The sequence below is a fragment of the Pempheris klunzingeri genome, chromosome 9 (genome assembly GCF_042242105.1).
Source record: "Pempheris klunzingeri isolate RE-2024b chromosome 9, fPemKlu1.hap1, whole genome shotgun sequence".
In the NCBI taxonomy this organism is placed as follows: Eukaryota; Metazoa; Chordata; class Actinopteri; order Acropomatiformes; family Pempheridae; genus Pempheris; species Pempheris klunzingeri.
In genome coordinates this window covers 4746829-4768138 of record NC_092020.1, presented here as the reverse complement: position 1 = coordinate 4768138, position 21310 = coordinate 4746829, and the positions used below count along the sequence as shown (strand labels likewise).

Sequence of the window (21310 nt, the reverse complement as noted above, 5' to 3'; positions counted from 1 at the left end):
CATCCCTCCATCACTTCCCTCTGTGTTTTCTCCTCTCCTCAGATCAAGTTCACCCCCCTACTGTTTTTTCTCCGCTCCCTCACCTCATCTCCCCACATTCAGTGCATCCCATGCCTCGCTCCAGGCATGTGAAAACACCTGCTTCCTGTGACCTGTTGTGTGTGCAAGTGTTTTTGTGTGCGCGTGTGAGGGCATGCAAGTACCTATGTGCATTCATGCCTGTGTGCAGTCATATATTTTAGATGTCATGCTTGTTAGTGAATGTTTTACAGGACAGCGCTATATCAGGTGAAGTCTATTAAGCCTTTGATGGCAGGAACTGACCTACCAACAGGAAGTAATATGCTGAGAAAGACAGAATGCCAAACAACTCTGCACCCAAATATCGTTTCACTGCAGAGTTTTGCATTTCAATCCGATGTTCTGCTTTTGAACTTTCATGGCGTGGAAGCAGTGAGAATGTAAAATCATTTCAGCTCAGAGGACAGGTGGAGCTGTAGAGTTTCACATCCCAACCCACCCCCCCACCCCTTTATAGTGAGGTACACATCTGTGGCATCCAGTATGCATGATGGTTGATTACAATAAGTGAGTAGCCAACCACAGCGTTCTCTCAGCTGATGTGAGAACCGTCACCAGAAATATTACAAAAACATCTAACTATACAGTACTCTGCACCTAAAGAGACACCGAACAAATATCCAGCACTGCATGCAAATGTGCAAATGTAGTAGCCAGAAAACTTGGGAAGAATTGGAAGACGCTGCTGCTCTTACCTCTCAGTGTTTTGGCCGCAGGTGACTGACAGTGCTGTGATGAATGGTGACACTAGCGAACACGCTCAGTGCACTCACAACCAGCATAGTAGAAGTACAGTGAAGCAGTGCGGGCTTAGGCAACCAACCAAATCCTAGCATAGGTCATTCGATTTTATCCCTCAGTCACAGCTGGGCTCTCAAATGGCCAATCTTTGTGCTTTATGTAAGCACACACTGGCAGCAATGGGGAACAGAAACATAAATAAATAACAGTCTGTATTTTCAACACAGTTGCTTAATGCCTCCTTTTTGTTGCAGTTTGTGAGACACTACTTTGCTGTCTTTGGGGAGCTTGTTACAGTGTCTTTTAGCAGAGGCCATGTTCCTTCTCTATGGGAAATCTTACAGATATTTCAGATTCTTCAGATTTTACGAATTGAATACACCTTCTACTTTTTAGATGAATCAAGGGAGTGTCTTAATAGATATGTAAAGGAGTCAGCATGTGCAAATGGAGTTAAGCCCACTGGTCAGAGAAGAGAAGGAAATGTTGAAATCAAATTGATAGCAGTAATCTAGATGGAATGCATTGCAGTAAAAATATAGATAGAATAGAAAACAATAGAATCATAGCACCTTTTGTATTTCTTAATGTAATGAATATACACACTCAACTTTTTTAATAGTGTGATATTTGGGAAATATACTTAATGGCTTTCTTTCCGAGAGTTAGATGAAAAGCTTGATACTCTCATGTCTGTATGATAGATATGAAGCAACAGCCAGTATCCACTCATCTTAATACTAGCATAGACGCTGTAGACAGGGGGAAGCAACCAGTCTGGTCATGTCCTAAAGAAAAAATGTGATTATCCAGCAAAGCTCATTAAATAGCAAGCTACATCCTCTATTATAACGCTCATAATTTCTATTACTTGGCTGGGCACAGTGTAGCTGGAAAGTGATGTGACGTCAAAGCACTGACGTCACAGTTACAGCGTCCGTCCTGCAAATAACCCCTCATAAAGCAACGTGTCGATTTTACAGTTTGTTTAAAACAAAGTCAGCAAGAAAGCAAATGTGTGCACTTTCAAAAAATATCACTCTATTCCTTCAACCTTCAACTTTTAGGAAGCAAGTCAAGTATGCACTGTCAGCAAACACTGACGGTTCACCCCCAGTGGTTCCAATATCATTTGGATTTTTGATAGAGGTACAGGGGGAGAATGTTGAGTTGGACTTCTCTGTATTGTGTGCACATAATGCCACTGTTAACCTTCTTTCCCTCAGCACGTAAAATATAATTATCAAAGTCGAATAGTAATGACCAAGTGTGGAAAAAAGGTGAGAAGTGTCTTAAATTAGCTTAATTCTCTAGGTTTTTCATCTGTAAGCTTGTCTTCAAAAGCCTGATTTTATTCCACTAGAGGCTTTATGTACCCTAAATTCTGTCAGTGTTTATTCAAAGACTTTGTGTCTTCACTTTCCTGCTAGAACTTCACAACATTATGCAGACTCACTGGGGGCTGACATAAAGAACACAGTCGCAGGGCAGATTCATCTTGTTCTACAGTCTCCAGAACACACAGATATTGCAAACAATAATTCATGTTTACTGGTCCCATGGCTATGTCATGAATGAGTGGGAATAGTTCTCCTGAAGCTGTTAGATCTAGTAATGTTGTGATATCACTTGTGATGTATTTAACCCTAATTTCTCCAGCCTACTTGGCATGACATACCTCTTTTATCTCATCCATCTCATACTATTTCTCAAAATTCTCTATGCTCTGACCCACTGACTCGCCTTCACACTGACAGCCAAATTGAGCTGAACGAATAAACAGCTGACGTCTGAACAATGGTGACAAAAGTGCGTTCAGGAAAAGTCCAGCGATTTATTTTTAGGATGCTTTGTGGCTGGAAGGCCTGGGAGGAAACAGGAAGTCAGTGTGGTTGTCGTGGGGATGGGAGGGGAACAAAAGAATTGGAGCAGACTGGAGTGGAAATGGGCGTGGTGGGTTTTGCCTCCCATTAGCCAAATACCTGACTGACCACAAACAGATTTGTTTGCAACCACTGAAATTTATAGTCTTTCTAAAGAACTTCAAAGAAAATCTGCAGAAAGAGATGAGATGAATGAATTAAACTTAGAGAGCTTGATCCAAGCACTTTCGACTGGGACTGGACCTAATCCAATCCAGCTAATGGTCGCTGCCTAAAGTAGCAGCGCGTCCCATCCACATCCTATCGGTGCACTGCTAAGTTTTATTAGTAGATATAGCCCTGAGGCACAAATTTGGAATTGTTCTCTGCAATAAGGGTATAATTACACCAGGCTTTTCGGCACCATTGCATCAACTTTGTTCAAGGAAGGTGTCGAGGATTTGCTTTGTGCTCGCATCTGTTTGTAATATTCATTGACAGGATATTGAGGCACACTCAAGTTCTGGAGAGCGTCCAGGTTGATGACATTAGATCAGCCTCTGCTATTGCAGATAATCTTCTCTCTTTGGCTCAATTGGACCGTGGTATCCGATGTGCACAGGAGTAGTTCTCTCGTGGGGGAAGATGCCCCAATCAAGTGGGGAGTGAGCAGCTGCTTCTGTGGAACTGGTTCAGGGTCATTTTCACAAGTGAGGGTGACCGTCGCTTTGCTGCAGCAATTGACATGATAACCTTGGTCTGACAAACAGACCTTGGTGATGAAGAGAGTACACATCCACAAAGCAAAGAGTTCACTTTTAAATGTGACAGAAGAAGTGAGGGATGTGATTTCAAACACAAAGAGCTGAAATGAAGTTTCTCTTTAAGATGATTAAAGGATAGGTTTGCCTTTTTCTTAATTTAGTGCCCACATACTCATATGTGTGTTGAAAGTGTCACTGATCGTTCTTCCCATCCATACTGGCTGCAAAGAGATCCCCTCTTCAAGCAATTTCAACACAAGAGATGTGGGAACAAGATCAATTGTAAAGTACAGATGGCGTTAATGGACTTCTTCAGTGTGATTAGTGGATATCTTCTACATTCACAATCTTTCTAGTACCAAATTCCCACATTGAATTACTATCTGCGACAGCTCAGCAAGGAACAGTGGCTGTTAAAGCACAAAGAGTGAATACTAAAAAGACACAACTTTGGATGATTTGGCCAATTCGGATTGTTAAAGCTTCGTATTCCCTTTAGTGGTACTTTGGATTACGGGCATGTCAGTTTTATTTTAACATAACTTGAAAAAACAAAGACATTTTATCGTTTCGTTTTTTTTTTTTACATGAACGGGTGAGGCAGAGCGAGGATTGACCTCATAGACATTAAAAGAGAGTTTAGGTGTTTAAGAAGACATCTCTCCTTGAGGGTACAGCAGACATACCCAGTTGCACAGACAATCTGAGACAGAGCCATGAGATAATGGAGTGATCTACGTTGCTCTGCTTACCTTGTTTTACTGTGTACCCTTAGCTTGATAAATGAAAAGAAATTTGATAAATGGATGCATGGATGGAATAAAGGCTTCACAACCCATACACAAACATACACTGCAAACTGTATCTTCATTCATCAATTCATTATCTTCATCAATTTCCACTGGGAAAACTTAGAGGTTTGGTGGAAGCTTGCATATATAGTTTGGGTGGGGGCACAATAACATGATCATGTCGACAATGCAATGCAATACACAGTAATGCATGGGTGCTGCTGTAAATGGTACCTGTTTTAAGCTTTAAATTTTTGTTGCAACTGATTGGGCTGTACTGAATGTCATTTTTTATATTTGCACCTTTGTTGACATTTTTTAATGAAGCTGATGTCATATTTAATGACGTCATTATAAATTTTTTAGTTAAAATGATTCCAAACTGGCAATTTCTTCTACATTTTTATACAGTCATTGTTGGTGTGAAAGTGTGCCAAGTGAAAGCTGATTCGTGATTTTTTTTGGTAATGGTCATTTTAATAGTATAATGCTATAATATTGGAACTGACCAATGGCACATTATTCTGAAACCCCAATATTCAGAAAAATGTTCCATTGGACATTTTTTTACACTGTGCTAAGAATTTTTTTTTTTGTCAAACTCCAGAAATCTGACTTCTTAGAAGCTGCCATAAAAATTAAAAGATGTGAAGGTAGATCAGCCATCAGTAGCCTCAAACCAAAAACATTGATGTCAGAATGGGCCTCACATTAGTCAAACCACAGTTATACTGTAATAGTACAAATCTCTCACCATAATGACGCATCCATGCTTGTTGTGCATGTTATTCACGTACAGTAAGTTTAAGTTCAGTCTTATTTAACATGTGATTCTGCTGTGGCAGATATTCCCTGTTTTTACAAACTCTGCCTCTCTTTTGTATATGTATGAGTATATTAGCATTGGTGTCTGTGCAGATTTAGACTTTCAGATGTGACCTTTGTTGTCTAAATGTCAGGAAGATTGGAGAGGGAGCCCACAGAGGTAGGGCAGGCTTATGTAATCTGCTCACTCTGCGTTTCACACACACATGCACACACACAAGCATGGAACAAGAGAAAAAAAAAAAGCTTGTTTGAGGACGGTTGTCATATCTCAGCTGTGATGCCTCATACAGCTCTCTGAAACTCACTGAAAGCTTGGCTTTCAGGAGCCATTGCTTTTATCAGCATGTATGTGCAGAAAGTGCCCTGGAAATTATTTATGGCTTTAAAAATACCAATATAGTGCTCTCCTTTGGTGTTATTTTTTAAAACTTATTCTGAGGTCTTTTGATCCATCCCAAAGCTCTCAGCTGAATGTGAAGACAGTGTAGTTCGGAGAGGGTTTTTGTGTCTGTGCTTGTGTGTCGGATGGTTGTCGAGGTGGTGCCTGGTGTGGGAACGTGGGGACTGAACTGAAGTGATTCTCCGGTATGAATTCAGTCATGATGTTGTTGTGCTCTCTTCATAATCTGGCAACAATGAAAGGGGCAGACACCAGGACAAGTGCTGCAGGCTGGGATGCGCTCATGTGTAATACGAAATTCACCTTAAGTATCACAGGGGAGTGAACATGGGAGCCAAAATAACGATGCGAGTGCCAATGGCAAACGTGTGCGTCAGATGTGAGCCGGAGCCATTTTGTCCTGTCACTCACACCACTTACACCACTGAGCCTTAAAGGAATACTGCATCAAAAACTGTTTTAAAGACCAAACGCTCACCTCTTGCAGGTTTGGAGGGTGACTTGCTCCTTTGTGGAGAATGTCAGCAGTAGTTTTCACAGATTCAGAGAGGTTACAGTGGATTCCAGCAGCGGTTTCATGGCAAAACAATACACAGAAACTTCCCAGAACACTCCTGAAGCACATCTATGCCATGTCCAGTATGTTCCATACACAAATCAACCTGCAACTACGTTTGTTTACGTTGGCCCTGAGCGTAAAAAGCTAACCAAGGCAGCAGCAACTGCAGGGTGTTTGTTTAGCCGTATGTTGGTGCAAATGTGACAGTTTGGAACATATTGAGCATATGGGATGGCAGCTTCAGGATTTGAGCAGTTTCTTCTGATATTTTGACACTCTTTCCCTGCCCCACAGCTGGGTGGCCATTAAAATTTATTGTAAACAGCATATTTTCAAGCTGACTCCAGCCTCCGTCCTCTCTAACTGACCAGATTATTCACAACAACCTGCGGCTTCAGTTCCTATGGCTACAAGGATGTATCCCTGTTACTTTGTGAGCACAAATGATCAATTCAAGGGAATGATGCCTTGATGCAGCTGATTCGTGACCTTTAAAATCATATTGGGCCAAAATTATTTTGGCTGTGACCATTTAGGTTATTTTTGAATGTGAGTGATGCTCTGGAAATTATTTCTGTGTTTTACAGTTGTTTCTTTTGTAAAGTGAATATATGTCATAATGGCTTTCTGGGCCCAGGGTGTCACATGACTACCACATTACCACACATCACTTTTCCTGGGGACTTGGAAATGAGATTCACCATAAGTTCTGGGCAAACCTCAGTCCCTCTGAATGTATTTTCCTGTTCCACAAATGACTGTAGTGTTTATTTAGTTTAGAGGATTGCAGATACACAACCCTCTAGTTGAGGTTTGGAGCTGTGCACGTTTCAGCTTTCCTCCGTGGTTTTCTTGCACCTGTATTTATTTAGGGTTTTCTGAGCCCCATGTTTTATTTCAGATTATGTTCTGCTCTGCATTTACACAGTTGCACTCCTTCACATCTGGAGGTTGGCTCTGCAACCACAATCTGATCTGCAGGACACTGAACAGCTCCACTAGTGCAGTTTGAGGTTAGATGGGTAACTTAAGGGCACCTCAACGGTGGGATTGAGGTGCCCTTGAGGTTTGACACTCAAAAACTAGTTGAAATCCAAGGATATGTCCTCTGTCTGGCCCACCCGCCCAGACTGCTGTTAGGACATTACCTTACCTATGTTTCAAAGGTTCTATGTACGAGATTCAGAACCACTAGCAGTCACAGTAAAGCACCAGCATCTCAGGCCAAGACAAATGTGCAGGAGACAAACAACTAACAACAGAATAAAGTTACCCGTTGTGAACAATGTCAAGCGATGAGGTAAGTACACTAGGCAAGCATGAGGATGTACATCTTGGCTATTATGTCCTTGGTGGAAGTATTGATTTTTACAGTTTAGATCCCACTGCTGCGGCCAGCTGCATCCAGCAGCAGCAATCTCTGGGGCGAGGCAGAGTGGCACGGGGCGCTAGAATCAGAGGAGTCTGGGTCAGAGCTCCTAGAGGAGTAGATGAAGTGGAGAGAAGGCAGTGGAGACCTTTTTAGCCAAACAATGTGGTTTCCTCAGCGTAGGAAAGTCTGGAAGGTCGCCTTCAGCTTAGCGCTTCAACTCTCACATGTACTGTAACATGCACGCGTGGCCGTCGTGGCTACCAAAAGAAAGGACGGAGAAGCTCAGAATACAACACGTAGAGAAGGAGTGCTACTTGATTCTCTGCTCAAGATGCCACTACTCCACCATGTTTATACAGCAAAGAGTTGTTTGCTGCTATGTTAATGTTCTGAATGTTGTTTAAAGGACTTTAAAGTGTATAAATCCCAGTTTGTGTGCAAGTGTGCGTGTGTCCTTGCATCAGCGGTCATAATTAAAAGGTATCCAAAAAAAGCGTAACATGCACTTGATCTTAGTCTTGTTACAATATAGAGGGTCTAGTTATTAGAGGACGGCTCTGCACATCCAGATCAGTTTATAAGTCAGGAGTACCACTCAGCCTGTAAAAACAGATGTAAGTCCTCTGCGGCTCTTATCAGGTCTTATTGAGCTTTACCAAGTCTGAGAAAGCACTCCCGCTGCTGTCATTAGGACTAGGGATTACATATTTATATCAGAAAACCTGCATTACAAACTGGCTGATGAGGAGTTTGAAAGATGTGGGTATTTACTGGTAGACAGGGTCAAATTAAAATACAGTTTCAAATTACTGTATGGGAAATGCAGGATTCAGCATTTCTTGAGCTTGACCAAACGACCGTGTGAGTATAATTTGCTCTCTGCTGCATCAGGTGTGGCCTTTTTTTTTTTTTATCTATTGGAATCTATGGAGGTGCTAAATGTTAAATTGGAGGAGTCTTTAAATAAAAAATGCCCCCATAATTACAATAATGATAATTAGTGCAAAGTGTAATATTAGAAGAAAAACATATTTTGTGCTCTAGTTCTACCTTCAAAGTTGACGCCACTTCTCACCACTTTTGCCTACAACTGCCTTTTTATAAAGTGCAGAAATGTCAAATTAAACCACTCAAACAAAGTTCCAAACTATGTTTTTATTCAACATTTTTGACCATGCAGATACTTCTGCACGCCCATGGATGGCACCTTGTAGTGACTGCTGCTTGCATCAGTGATGTTTGTCTGGTGGTGATACGGGGTGGACATGTGGTTGATTATCAGATCAGCGGGCCACATTGTATCTGATTGATTCGTGGCCACAGACAAAGTGACAGAAAAGGCCGACATTATGCCAATAAAATTATAAGATGGTGATCACTTTGAGGAACGTGCATCCATTATTCTGACATTTATTCCCCTTCATCACGGGCTGTTAATGATAAATGCGAGGAGCTGGCTGTGCCCCTCCCCCGCCTGTAAGGTGATGGCCGATGCCGGCAGTCTGGCAGTGGAGCGCTGATCAGTATTAATACGGGACCGCCTCTCAGCCTCACAGCCGCTCTCTCTGCGGTCCCCACTCACCGGAAGGCAGCTCGGCAGCTGCGGACAGCCTGCGCACAGCCTCTCTCTTGTTTGCTTTGAGAATCTATTGGCCTGAGAGTCGGTTGGTTTAGGGGAAGAGGCGAAACACCGGCAGGTGTTGACTAGCGGGGAGAAATCGCGGTGCAGACTGATGACGATGATGATGGTGAGGATGATGCATCTCTTCCCGTGCCTTTATGAATTACATCGCGTAGTGTGAAGAGGCGTAGGGGCATCTTTTTTTTCCATTTCTTGCCTGTAATGGTGGATTTCTCGGTCGCTTTGAGGCTACGTGTCTTGACGAGAGAGCTGAATACCGCCCGTCACTGAGAGCGCATCTCAGCATCGGCCCGCAGCGCTGCGCCATGGCCTTGGATGTCCAGACTTGCGCGGTGTTTACGGTGATCGCGGTTCTGGTGCTTGTGAACGTGCTGTTGATGTTCATCCTCGGTACTCGTTAATGGATCTGCGCTTGGGGCCCGGTTCGCAGCGCAGCGCACTTTCACACAGGAGAGGAGAGAAAGGCAGTGCGCGTTGGTCGAGAGCGGGGACACCCGGCGCTCCATCACGGCTACGCGTTGAAATGAATGACGTTGGTACAACATAATGTATTTCTGTTACCCCCCTCCCCAATCCTTCGTTATGTCTTGTGTCCTCTCACCGTTTGTGGTAGCTACTGTTGTCTGGTGGTGGTCGTAGTTGTGCGGATACAGATCTGTGATGCTCTTACCTTTTCTGTGGTGACTGGAAATTCATGTCCCCCGCATATAAACATGTCCCCCCCCCCCCTACGTCGCTCTCCCTCTCTCCTCCATGTTGTATATTGTGGATTATGCGCATGGATTTTAATTTTAGTCTGTAATAATTAGATTTTTAGATGTAAAATGGATCTGATGGTCTTTTTGAACAACAGCCTACTGCTGCGTCAGGACTTGTTTGCAGGACTATTGTGATCCACTGTAGCCACATCCACAATATGGCAGCTAATAGCTGAGCAGTGATCTCTCCACTGAGGCTAATGTGACATTTGTAGCAAGTAGCAGTGCAAGTGAGAGGTTTGTGCTGCTGATCACAGACTCTAGAGGATCATTGTAATCTCAGCTGAAAGTAACCAATAGCAGGCAGGGCTAGGCCTAATAAAGGAGGGCCTCTGTCACTCCAGGTTTCCCCCATTTTAGATGCTGCTAATCTCAGCTCCCATTTCATAGCCCACAATGTTCACATTTCTCCTGTTTGCAGCATTCCAATGTGGCACCTGTTTCTGAAACCCACACGTTATTTCACCTGGTCACTAAACAGTGACTAATAAAAGATTGATCAGCATACGTGCACATTTCTTACAGATGAAATGTCCTCCAAGTGAAAAGGAATGTCAGATGGAGATAAAAATGCCCATTTCCCTTTTTCCACATGCAGTGGCATAATCTAATAAAGGATTGGAGGCAGGTGTCATGAATGTTGAATGAATGTCAGAAATAGATATGCTAAAAGCCCATCCCAGAGCCGTCCATGACAGTCCTATTAATAGGGATGTCAGGCTGGCTAGGTTTTTTGAAGGTACTGTATGTGCTCTCTCACACTCAAGGCTAAGTGCTGTGTGTTTTTTGTGTGCGCCTAGTTAAGTGGTAAATGTTGTATTGGAGGTGTAGACTAGGTGTAGATTTTCGGCGGCCATACATTATGAACACAGATACCTCCATCACATGCTGTGGCATGTGGGCTGGTGTTTTCATCACTGTCGTACAAAAGCATAAACATCGTTCCTAGCGGGGAACCCCACAGGAGACCCCCCCAAAGGCCTGTAAACATGGCAGCATAACGTTGTGTACTGCAGTGGCTACGGCTCAGCTGGCTAGCAGTGCTGACACGGTGCCGGTTACAGGTGTTGCGTTCACGTGTAAGCATGTGAGCATGCAAAGTTATATGTGTGCGCGAGGTAGCCCGGGTGGGTGTTATCTGTGGTTCCTCTTTGAATCAGAGCCGTGCGCACGTCCCCAGTGTTCACACATTTGTAATCCCTCCAGGGCAGGTGCCTCCTAATAGAGTTCTGTTAAATGCTGTGCAGTCACAAGTGTCAATGTGCGGATGGTGTGCGCGAGCGAGACAACAGTGTGTGTGGGACTGTGTGTGTATTTCTCACCGGTTTTAGGCAGAGCATCTTTGATTGGCTCCCAGACTCAGGGTATAAGTGTATTACATAACAGGGTTGGCAGACACAGGGAGGACGGACCGCGAGACTCACTCGGTGCGTCGGAAAGAGAAGCCTCTTTCTGGAATACAGCACCTTGTTACTCGACATCGCAGGTTCAGCTCTTGCGGAGGACCATCACCTCGACCGCTTCCAAAAGAGATTTATTTATCATGATTGTATGAACCGGACTTCTCCATGCATACACTCTCTGAACAGTTACATGCCACAAACATGGTAAGGCTCAGCTAAAGGCGTGTGTGTGTGTGTTTGCTCAGGGATGCTGTAGGTGCTTTGGTGCAGATGTGCTATGGCTAGAGATAGAGGAGGATGTTGGAATGCAGTGGAGCTGCCAGTGCAGTGAATGCTGATGTGTTGTGCTGCAAAGATGATATAAGCGAGTGAATCGGCTTTCTATTCGTACATATTTCCTTGTCAGTCCTCATGTCAATGCTTGGAGGAGAACATGAAAGAGAAAGCATTGTCATATATGTCCATGTGTAGGGATGTGTTCCTCTGCATTCATTTGCATTGACCCAAATACAGGTTTTGCGGTTTAAAGAGGGCTGTTTCACCCTCTGATCTTTGATGTTGTAACTGCAGTGTAACCATAATGATGACATAGGTCATTACAGCCGGTAGACACACAGGTAATGATGAGCATTGTGGCAGGACTTTGCTGTGTTTGTGCATATGCTGTGTGCCATTTGATCTAGCTAGGTGTGAGGTTGTGCTAAGGCAGGAATTGGGAAGATTGATTATGTAATGCTTTTAATGTATTCAGACATGTAGAGGGAAAAAGGATGCAATGTATTGGAGAGGGCAGTGCTGATCTCATTAGAGAGATGGAGGGACGAGGGGAAGGAGAAAACTGAGCAGGGAGGAACATTGGCTGTGGATGGATCTCTATCTGTCTCTCTCCCTTGCTCTTTCTGTCTGTTGCCTATGTTATAGCAGATTGATGGGGACTGGAGAGATTGTGCTTGGAGTGAATGGGGCTGAAAATGGAGTGGTGCTGGAGGGGAGGTGGGGGGGTTGGATTAGGGCAAGAAGACATCACAGTGAAGGAGCAAGAAGCAAGACAGACCTCAGTGCCAAGGCTAATCTGTTCTGTGGGTGCTGTTTCAGGCAGAGGTCCTGATGTCAGATGGTGACGGTCAACTAGAACTGATTTAGCTTCCACTAGCTGCTCCTGTGTGTGTGTGTGTGTGTGTGTGTGTGTGTTGTGATTATCCATTCGTGTAATAAATTATTTAAATCAGATTCCTTTTCCTGAATCAACAATGTTTTTTTTTTATCTTTTTGAGTACTATTCATCTGTCCTGTTTCCATGGCAGCGTGACACATGTTTTTGCGGTAATCCTCCTTTCTTCTTGTAGTGGAGAGCTTTGAGATATAGCTATTGTTACCCCAGCTCCAGGCCCTATGTGATACCTGTTTGAATCAACCTACTCGATAACATCTTTGATTTGAAACCTGCGTGCAGAGGCCCACACTATGAAGCTTTGCATTTTACATTGACGTGGAAATCATGCTACTGGGTTCTCTAATGTGACTGGTTTGTCATATTAATATTAGTAACAGGCTACTATTGCAGTTAGTCAGTGGCCACTCTTTGTGTGTGTCTGCTCACCTAGACACACACACATACCTAAATTTGGAAAAATATTCTGGTGCATCCTGAACTGTCCTTGCCTCATCCCATCATCTTGTCAATACCAGTGAAGCATCCTCATCTGTCGCCATGACGACGGCTGTTCTTTCCCTTCCAGGCATGGACGTCCCTCCTTATGTTCAGTCCTCTGCCCTGATTGGCTTATATCCCCTGTAGCTGTCTCAGTAAGGCGTCAGGGAAGTAGACTTGTCTACAGGTTGAAGGGGCAACGTCGCTGCTGAGTCTGAGAGCTCAGATCTTCGCAGGGGGGTTTGGATGAATACAAACAATCACACATAATAATCCCACAATCGGCTGTTTCTCATGGACATTCTCGCAAACACACTGCAACAGCACATAGGTGGAACAGCATTTTTGTGTTGGAGAGATGAGGTGCATTTTAAAAGCTTTACACATCCAGGGATTTCGTTTCGTGAGAGGCAATGCAGTCTTCAAGGACTGAAGGAGAAAACATAACTGGCTCCATTTAGAAAATAACTGTTGTGGAATATTCATATGCCAAAGCCCTAATGCAAGTGAAAAACTAATTTAATGTCCATCCATGTGACATCCCAGTCTCCGGGCTTTTGATAACTCCTTACCTAGAGCCTAAGCAGCTCCTGTCAGGCTTGGTTAGCGCTGGCTGCTCTGCCCACAGCCCCAGGGACTGGATGCATGGTTAGCTCTGGACTGGAGAATGCTGATGAACACTACTTTGGAGAGAACAATTGGAACAAACAGTTGGAGCTGTGCCATAGATGCATACAAGAGTTTAATGTATACAGAGTTAAAAGTGTTGCTGCACATGGCGGTGTAGGCATGTGTGTGTGTGTGGGTGTGTGTGCACGTCTCAGCGCAACAAAGCGAAGTCCTCAGTGTGATGGACGATGAGGCTGTTTGGTAGATGGATGATGTCAGACTCAGGTCCTTCTCAGGAACATTGTCCGCTGTCTCTTGTCCTTTAATGAGAACAACCTTTAGCCTCTCCAAATCCCCTAAAGAATACTGATCACCTGACAGGCTTCCTTGCCCTTATAGACAATACATCCCATACATATAAGTCTCCACACATGTGCACGTACACAGTTGTTCAATTTAAACATTTATTTTAGTGTTGCATAATGTCCACATTATTAATTCATGATGGTAAAATCAATAGAAAAGATTTGATGAGTCATCCTTCCATGTTTTGTCAAAGACTGCTGCAGATAAAATAACAAGCCCTGATGACAGCATGAAGGAAGGGAGATTATCCCTTCACATTTGTTTGCTCCTCAGGATTTATATTACATTAACACATGTAATTATTCTAATGTCATAATGGGCCAATTACTGTCCCTGTGTTGAGACTGGTGCTGTGCTTCTGAATGCTGTGTTGTTTCTCCTCTAATGGCTCTGCCTTTTTTGTGTTGTTGTATTTTGGTGTGTTGTACTGTGGTCTGTGTTGGCTATTGTGTTGTTTTATTGCAATCCCTAAGCTGCCAGTGGGCCCTGGCTTTGAGGGTGTGTATTTGCATCCATTAGTAATCTGAGTGGGTTTAACAACAAGGATTCACACAAATCGAGGCCAAAATGAGGCTGAGTACTGAATTACAATCACTTTCAAATTTGATTTATACGCTGTTTTAGATCACGTGGCTCCATATTTAGTGGTCTGTGTCTGCAGTGCAGTTCATGTTATTTCACTGGTGTTTTCCACAACAGTGGTTTCATGTAATGAGAATAAAGCATAAGATATAGCTTGTCTTTCCCTCCTCTCCTCTTTCTCCAGTTGATAAGTGGAGGTTCAATCGTCAACGCTGAGGCGGTATGGGACCATGTGACCATGGCGGACCGGGAGTTGGCGTTTAAGGCCGGTGACGTCATCAAGGTGCTGGACGCCTCCAACAAGGACTGGTGGTGGGGCCAGATTGATGAGGAGGAAGGATGGTTCCCTGCCAGCTTTGTACGGGTGAGTTAGCTGCAGCCATGGCTGGCCAGCGACCATAGACACAACACACACCCACACACAAACAGAAATGGAGGCACATGAACATATGCACATAAGCTGATAAATACAAAGAGGAAGGTGTTCTGTCATATATACACAAAACACACATGCACGAAGCTCACGCATTGATATGCTTGCACCACACGCAGATACACTCGGTTGAAAAATGTTATATTTTAATAATATTTAACACTCAAGAGATCTGAGAAGAGCTAGCTAAGTGCCTTTATCGGGTGTTCAGGGACAACGAAACAAAGCTGCTGATGAGCCCCTTTTGTAGTTTGGCATCACCTTCAACTCCTATCCTTGAAATCTACTTAAATTTACAACTTCTTCACTTTACATCGTGTTTATATAATCTCACCCATATCTGAGCTGAACTAAACCCAACACAGAGGTCTGATGCTGCTACTGTATGCTTCTTTTTCTTAACTTATTTAAGGAAGAATTAGCATCCTTGTTTAAAGTAGAGGCTTCCCACAGCAGAGCACCCCCCTCCTCCCCCCCCAGACACTTTCCATGGCCATTCCCACCTGTCCACCCTTCCATATTCACTCCTGAGAGGGCAGGGCAGACAGGCTGACTGACTGTCAACCAAAAAGTATCTTTTTGTTCTGTCATTCTCTCTCTCCAAGGTGGAACCCCACCCTCCTCAGCCCCAAACAAAACAGGTTTTCTATATCAACCCCATAGCAACTCCACGGTTCCAAAACACCACGTCAAAGGTGCGTTTTCCCAGCTTCATCTACCCATCCAGCCTGCCCGCCCACCCGCCCGCTCCAGTCTGTCCACACAACGTACCCTCAACATTACCAAACATTAACGTTCCCATGACGTTATCACATCATCCTCAACAGGGTCGATAGAGAGGCAGAACTGAGGAGTCAAAAGTAAAATTATGTATGTCTTTTAATGGCCTGTACTAAAATTTTACTAATGTATTCATGTAGAATTAGATGGATTTTGGAATCATTATTCAAGTTAACGTTCATGTTTTTTTTCTTCTATTTTAGATATTGATTATTTTTTCAGTACTCAATTTACTATTGACTCTGACTATTTCTCAGTCTTAATGCTGCGCAAGTAGTTCTCGTCTGCAGTTAGTGCTCTACCACCCGTCACTCTGCTTGTCTGTGGCGCCGCATTTCTCATCTTGTGTTTGGCATTCTACCCGTCGGTTCTTTGATGTTCTCTTGGCAAACTGTGTGTCATCAGGTGTTGGCTGCTGGACATCTGAAACCACGCTCACTTGGCCCTTTCTATGAGCGAGAGTGGGAAAAAACTGTGTGAATTTGTGTGTGTACGTGTGCGAGTTGGTGAGTGCATGCATATGTGAGGAAATTGTGAGATTGTGTGCGAGTGTATATGCATGCGTATGTGCAGGAAGGGGATTTTTCTGAGTCACACACAGGGCCGAAGTTGGGCATTGACTCTCCACTGGGCTCCAGTCTCAGAAAGAGGCTTTTTTTAAAACTCTGGAGTGTTTGGCAGTTTGTCCCTCACCTTTCTGATATGGTTGACCTACAGTCTTACTTAATGTCCAAACTACCAGAGACCCTCTAAATGAAGCTCTGTGTGTGTGAGAAGTGTGTTCATGTATGTGCGTGGGTGTGTGTGTGTGTGTGTGTGTGTGCGTATGTGCGTGCGTGTGCATTCATGCTCATGAGGTGTGAGTAGTTCCACTTACGTGGCAAAGATTTTGTGATATAAATATCAAGTATCTGTTTACTAATACTTTTTTCATCAGACCTACACACTTTAATTGAGCACATGTCTTATTCAATTGCACGTGTGTGTGTGGCTGTGTGTGTGTGTGTGTGAATGTGTTTGCACTTAGCTTTGGGTGAACCAGGAGGATGGGGGAGCGGAGCCAGCTGAGGGGACCAGCGAGGTGCAGAACGGGCACCTGGACCCAACCAATGACTGCCTGTGTCTGGGCTCGCCCCTTCAGAACCGAGACCAGATGAGAGCCAACGTCATCAATGAGATCATGAGCACAGAGAGACACTACATCAAACACCTCAAGGACATCTGTGAGGTACTAAGCACGTGTACTCATCCACCAGCATACATACATTCACACTCCTGTTCAGAGGCATATGCAAAGAAGATAGACAATTGCAAAGGTAAATTAACTGAATGAACACAAATGTGTTGAGAAGAAGCAGCTTTTGATGCTACACAAAGGTCTAGTATGAATTCCTAACACTCCCACATTCACACTTTCATTCAAGGCATATTTTTTCTGATTTCCAAACAGTCCAAAAATAATTCGCTTTTTGTTAGATATGAAAACACAATTTGTCTGTTGTACACAGTAGTGGCAGCTGCCACACTTGGAGGGATCCAGTCCAGATTAAATTTGTCATTATATTATGAATCATGCCGAAGTGACAAGCTAGAATTCACACCAAATAAAATCAAACAAACGCCTTGCCATTTGTTTCATTTACAGGATACTGAGCCTTTTATAAAGACTCAAAACATGACACACCCAAATTTAAATCTGAATCTGAAATGTAGGTGTATTATTCAGAATTAGACATTTAAATATATTAACAATGTCAATGTCAATTGTTTATTTCTCTAGCCTGGTTTGGTATGGTATAGTGTTAGTCCACTTTGTATCCTAGTATTCATTCTATGAACATTTTATCTAACATGGAACAGTTCTGTCTTTGTGAGTGTCACAGAGGTAACATTACCTGCTCCCCTGTCTCTGTCTTGATATAAAAAAAGAGAAAGCATTGCAACATGATAGCTGGCTCAACAGAAACAAATATTTTATTGTGATTGTTTTATTAAGATAATGTGAGCTGGTGAATTGGCGTTACAATTTTCTGTCATGACCAACCAGCTAGATGTTTGTTTTATTTAAGAAAGGAAAGAGACCATAGTTATAACCAACAGCTTCATACACATCTGTTTGTTCTGATGCTAGTAGACAATGTAACAACATAACATACTGTTTAGTGCAGTAGTTCATTGCAACCAGTTGGTCTTCCAGTTGATGCTGTAAAAAATGTAGACGCAAATTCACAAAAAATACAAGTCAGTTAAAGTAAAATTGCAGAATCTATTTTTCGTGTGACGCAATTGTTTCTTAAAGGCTGTTTGTCTCCAGCACAGTCTTTGCATGAGTGCAAGTTACATAGCGGTCATGTAGGGATACAGAACAAAATACCTCTGCATCATGACTTTGTGTGGACATGATTTTCTAGTACAAATTCTTGCTTATCTAATCATCTCTCCTTAATGCTCTGTATACCCTTTTGTCTGTATTGTGGGTGAAGCTTAATGTTTAAAAATAGTTGCAGTGTAGTGTGTAAATTTCACCTTCTCACCTCTACAGTTTTTGCCCATGAGAGTATGCAGCATTTTAAAAAAGCGCTATGGACAAGCCGGTCAAAGATGAGATTGATACTTTGTCACGACTATTTTCAAGTTGTGTGTTTCCCCTTGTTAAAAGTAGAGGCTTTAAGGACTTAGAGGACAAAAGTGTAGTGGAGTCCTTGTGCACATGAAGTAAAAATGCCACTAAGCTGCTGATATTTTCCTGATTCTTAATCGCAGCATAGCTGTGCTAGTAGCTACGGATGTTATCATAGAGGTAGGATCCTTTCTTAATGTAAAATAAAAAATATATACACAATAGTTTGTTTTGTCTTGCACCATAGATTATTTAAAAAAAATATTTAACGTCATTCTTAAATCGGAAGACCCTCCGCTTTAAGATACTGCTTCAGTTCAGATTATTTGCATAGTCAAAGAAACAAAACAATAAGGCTTAGCATGTGTATTTTACAAAGACAACAGAGAGAATTCTGGGTAGTGGAGTGTGAAATAGCAAAAGCCTACCTCTTACAGCAAATCTTTTCCCAATGTGCCAAAGCTTCAGGGCATTTAATTAACCACAAGAATTGAACTGACAAATTGGGGCCACAGTTTGACCTACACAAGATTGTTTTTGGCTCTACAGAAGCTTCCAAAGAGTCACAGTTCATTTTGATTCAAACAAATTCTATTTAAAGAATGACTTAACGTGTTGATTACGAAAAATTTCCAAACTTTATGATGAGATGCAACAAACCAAGGCCGACATTGTACTTTTCTTTAGCATTTTCTGACTCTTAGCCTTGCAGCTATGTCACAGTTCAGGACCGGGCACTTCCAGGCTCAAAGCCTCACAGTAGTTGTAACCCATATTATTGCAGGGCTACCTGCGCCAGTGCAGGAAACGTGTGGACATGTTCAATGATGACCAGCTGAAGGTCATCTTCGGGAACATCGAGGACATCTACCGCTTCCAGATGGGCTTTGTCAGAGACTTGGAGAAACAGTACAACACAGAGGAACCTCACCTCTCTGAAATTGGACCATGCTTTTTAGAACACGTGAGTCCAAAAAGTGTTTTTCCTCTTTTAACACTGTTTTAAAACAACTCATACACGCTGTCCAGCTGAGAGCAGTCATAATTGCTAATAATTTAGTTCGGCCTATTATCTCAAGATCAGTACTTAATTATCTCGTTATCTTGAGATAACAGTTAAGCTGTGGAGATAAGTCACTGGCAAACAGTTCATCTCAAGATAACGAGATAATTAAGTACTGATCTTGAGAAAACGGCTCTAAAAAAAAAAATGTAGCATTTGTACACAATGGCACTATTGTCTCCAACATATCTTGTTGAAAATTCATTTCGTATTTTCCTCTCTCATCATGTGTCTTTCTACTCCTTTATTCCACAGCAAGATGGTTTTTGGATCTATTCAGAATACTGTAACAACCACTTGGATGCATGTATGGAGCTGAGCAAACTGATGAGGGATGGCAGGTACCAGCACTTCTTCGAGGCCTGTCGCCTCCTCCAGCAAATGATTGACATTGCCATAGACGGCTTCTTGCTCACCCCAGTTCAGAAAATCTGCAAATATCCACTCCAGTTGGCTGAGCTTCTTAAATACACTGCGCAGGAGCACAGGTACTGTACATTTTGGCCAAGGTCACATTTAATCTGCTGAATGTGTTGCTTTTTCATGGTTGTTCATTTATTGCCATTACTGATGCATCACTGTGTTCCAGATGCATTGTGTTGCAAAGCAGCCGTTGCAGGTGTTGGGTTTATTCTACTGAAGCGGTGATTATACATGCATGAATCGAAACGAATGTTGTTTTGCACTGTTTTCCCAGCTTTCTGTGAATGTTTTAGAGGAAAACATTTCATCAAGGAATATCAATAGTATTGAAAATATATGCTCTCAGTAATGCAATCCATAATCATCATTTTCTTTTCAATGCATGGCCATAGGATCACTGCATACAACTCTGGATATAAATAGACTGCAGATTAAATGCGAATTTGGGCTTTTGTTGGCACACAAACAAGCATCAGCACTCCCTACACACTGCATGCACAGCATAGAAGCACAGTACACAATATAAACGTTCGCAGATGATCTCTCATGCACAGGCTCATACGCGAGCATCCAGATGTGCAAACTCATGCGTGCAAACCCACAGAAACATGGTGTAAGTGATTCAGCGTGTCTCAGCCAGCTCCAGGTCATTCACAAACCATGCGTTCTCAGCCAGAGAGGGACAGGTGCCAGCTCTGCCAGCGAAGCCTGCCAGATCACAGTGTTTGACTGTTAGGAACTGTGGAGAATCTGCCAGATATAGGCCCGTTCTCTGTCTCACACACACACTCACACACACACAGCGCTGTCACACACACATACACACACGCATTATCTTCCAAAGTGAGGACTGGATCTGTAGCACATCTAAGCCAGAAGGATAAATCCAGCTCAGTAAGCATAGACGCAGTCAGGGTTAACTGTGAATAGAGAAAGTGGCTGATTAGAATTAAATAGCGGTGTGTTATTTTGATTTTTATGCAGACTTACTGCTGTTACTTGATTTTATAACCCCAGTCCTTTAATAGGCCACTCTGTATCGCTCACTACTGCAACGCTGTTTGTCTGTTTTTAAAGAGAGACCAATCTCCAAGAGCAATAACTTTTCTCTTTAACACCCCAGGAGTAATTATTTATGTACTGTGTCTTTAGTGACTATCGATACGTGGCAGCAGCACTGGCAGTAATGCGGAACGTCACTCAGCAGATCAACGAGAGGAAGCGGAGGCTGGAGAACATCGATAAGATCGCCCAATGGCAAGCCTCTGTCCTGGACTGGGAGGTATGTGTATGTACAGACCGGGGAGGAATCACCAAGCACCTGATGTCTACTGATCATCTTGTACTGGAAATATCTGGTCTGGTCTGTTGAGTCCATCTGTTAAGTCACATTTTGCCTTGGGACAGAAGAACTTACATTTTACTCCATACATCTATCACTAAATGTAGACAGTTTTACATGTACATTTACAAACTTCATGTTTACTTTGGGAAATCACCTAATTTAATGTGGGTGTATGCTTTTAAAATGACCAAAGTCACTCCTGTAATTCTTGAAGGTGAGGTATGTAGGATTTGGGGG

The 21310-nt window shown here is 42.9% G+C and overlaps 1 protein-coding gene across 2 annotated transcripts in view; it reads left to right on the top strand.

Annotated features, from left to right (window-relative positions):
- The window catches only part of LOC139206878 (rho guanine nucleotide exchange factor 9), a 43247-nt gene that overhangs the window by 11158 nt on the left and 10779 nt on the right, over positions 1–21310 (top strand). For both annotated transcript variants that reach the window (XM_070836475.1, XM_070836476.1), the window contains 5 exons: positions 14594–14773; positions 16650–16850; positions 19027–19206; positions 19561–19793; positions 20881–21010. In XM_070836475.1, the coding sequence (XP_070692576.1) occupies positions 14594–14773; positions 16650–16850; positions 19027–19206; positions 19561–19793; positions 20881–21010 (924 nt within the window). The remainder of the gene's footprint in view (positions 1–14593; positions 14774–16649; positions 16851–19026; positions 19207–19560; positions 19794–20880; positions 21011–21310) is intronic.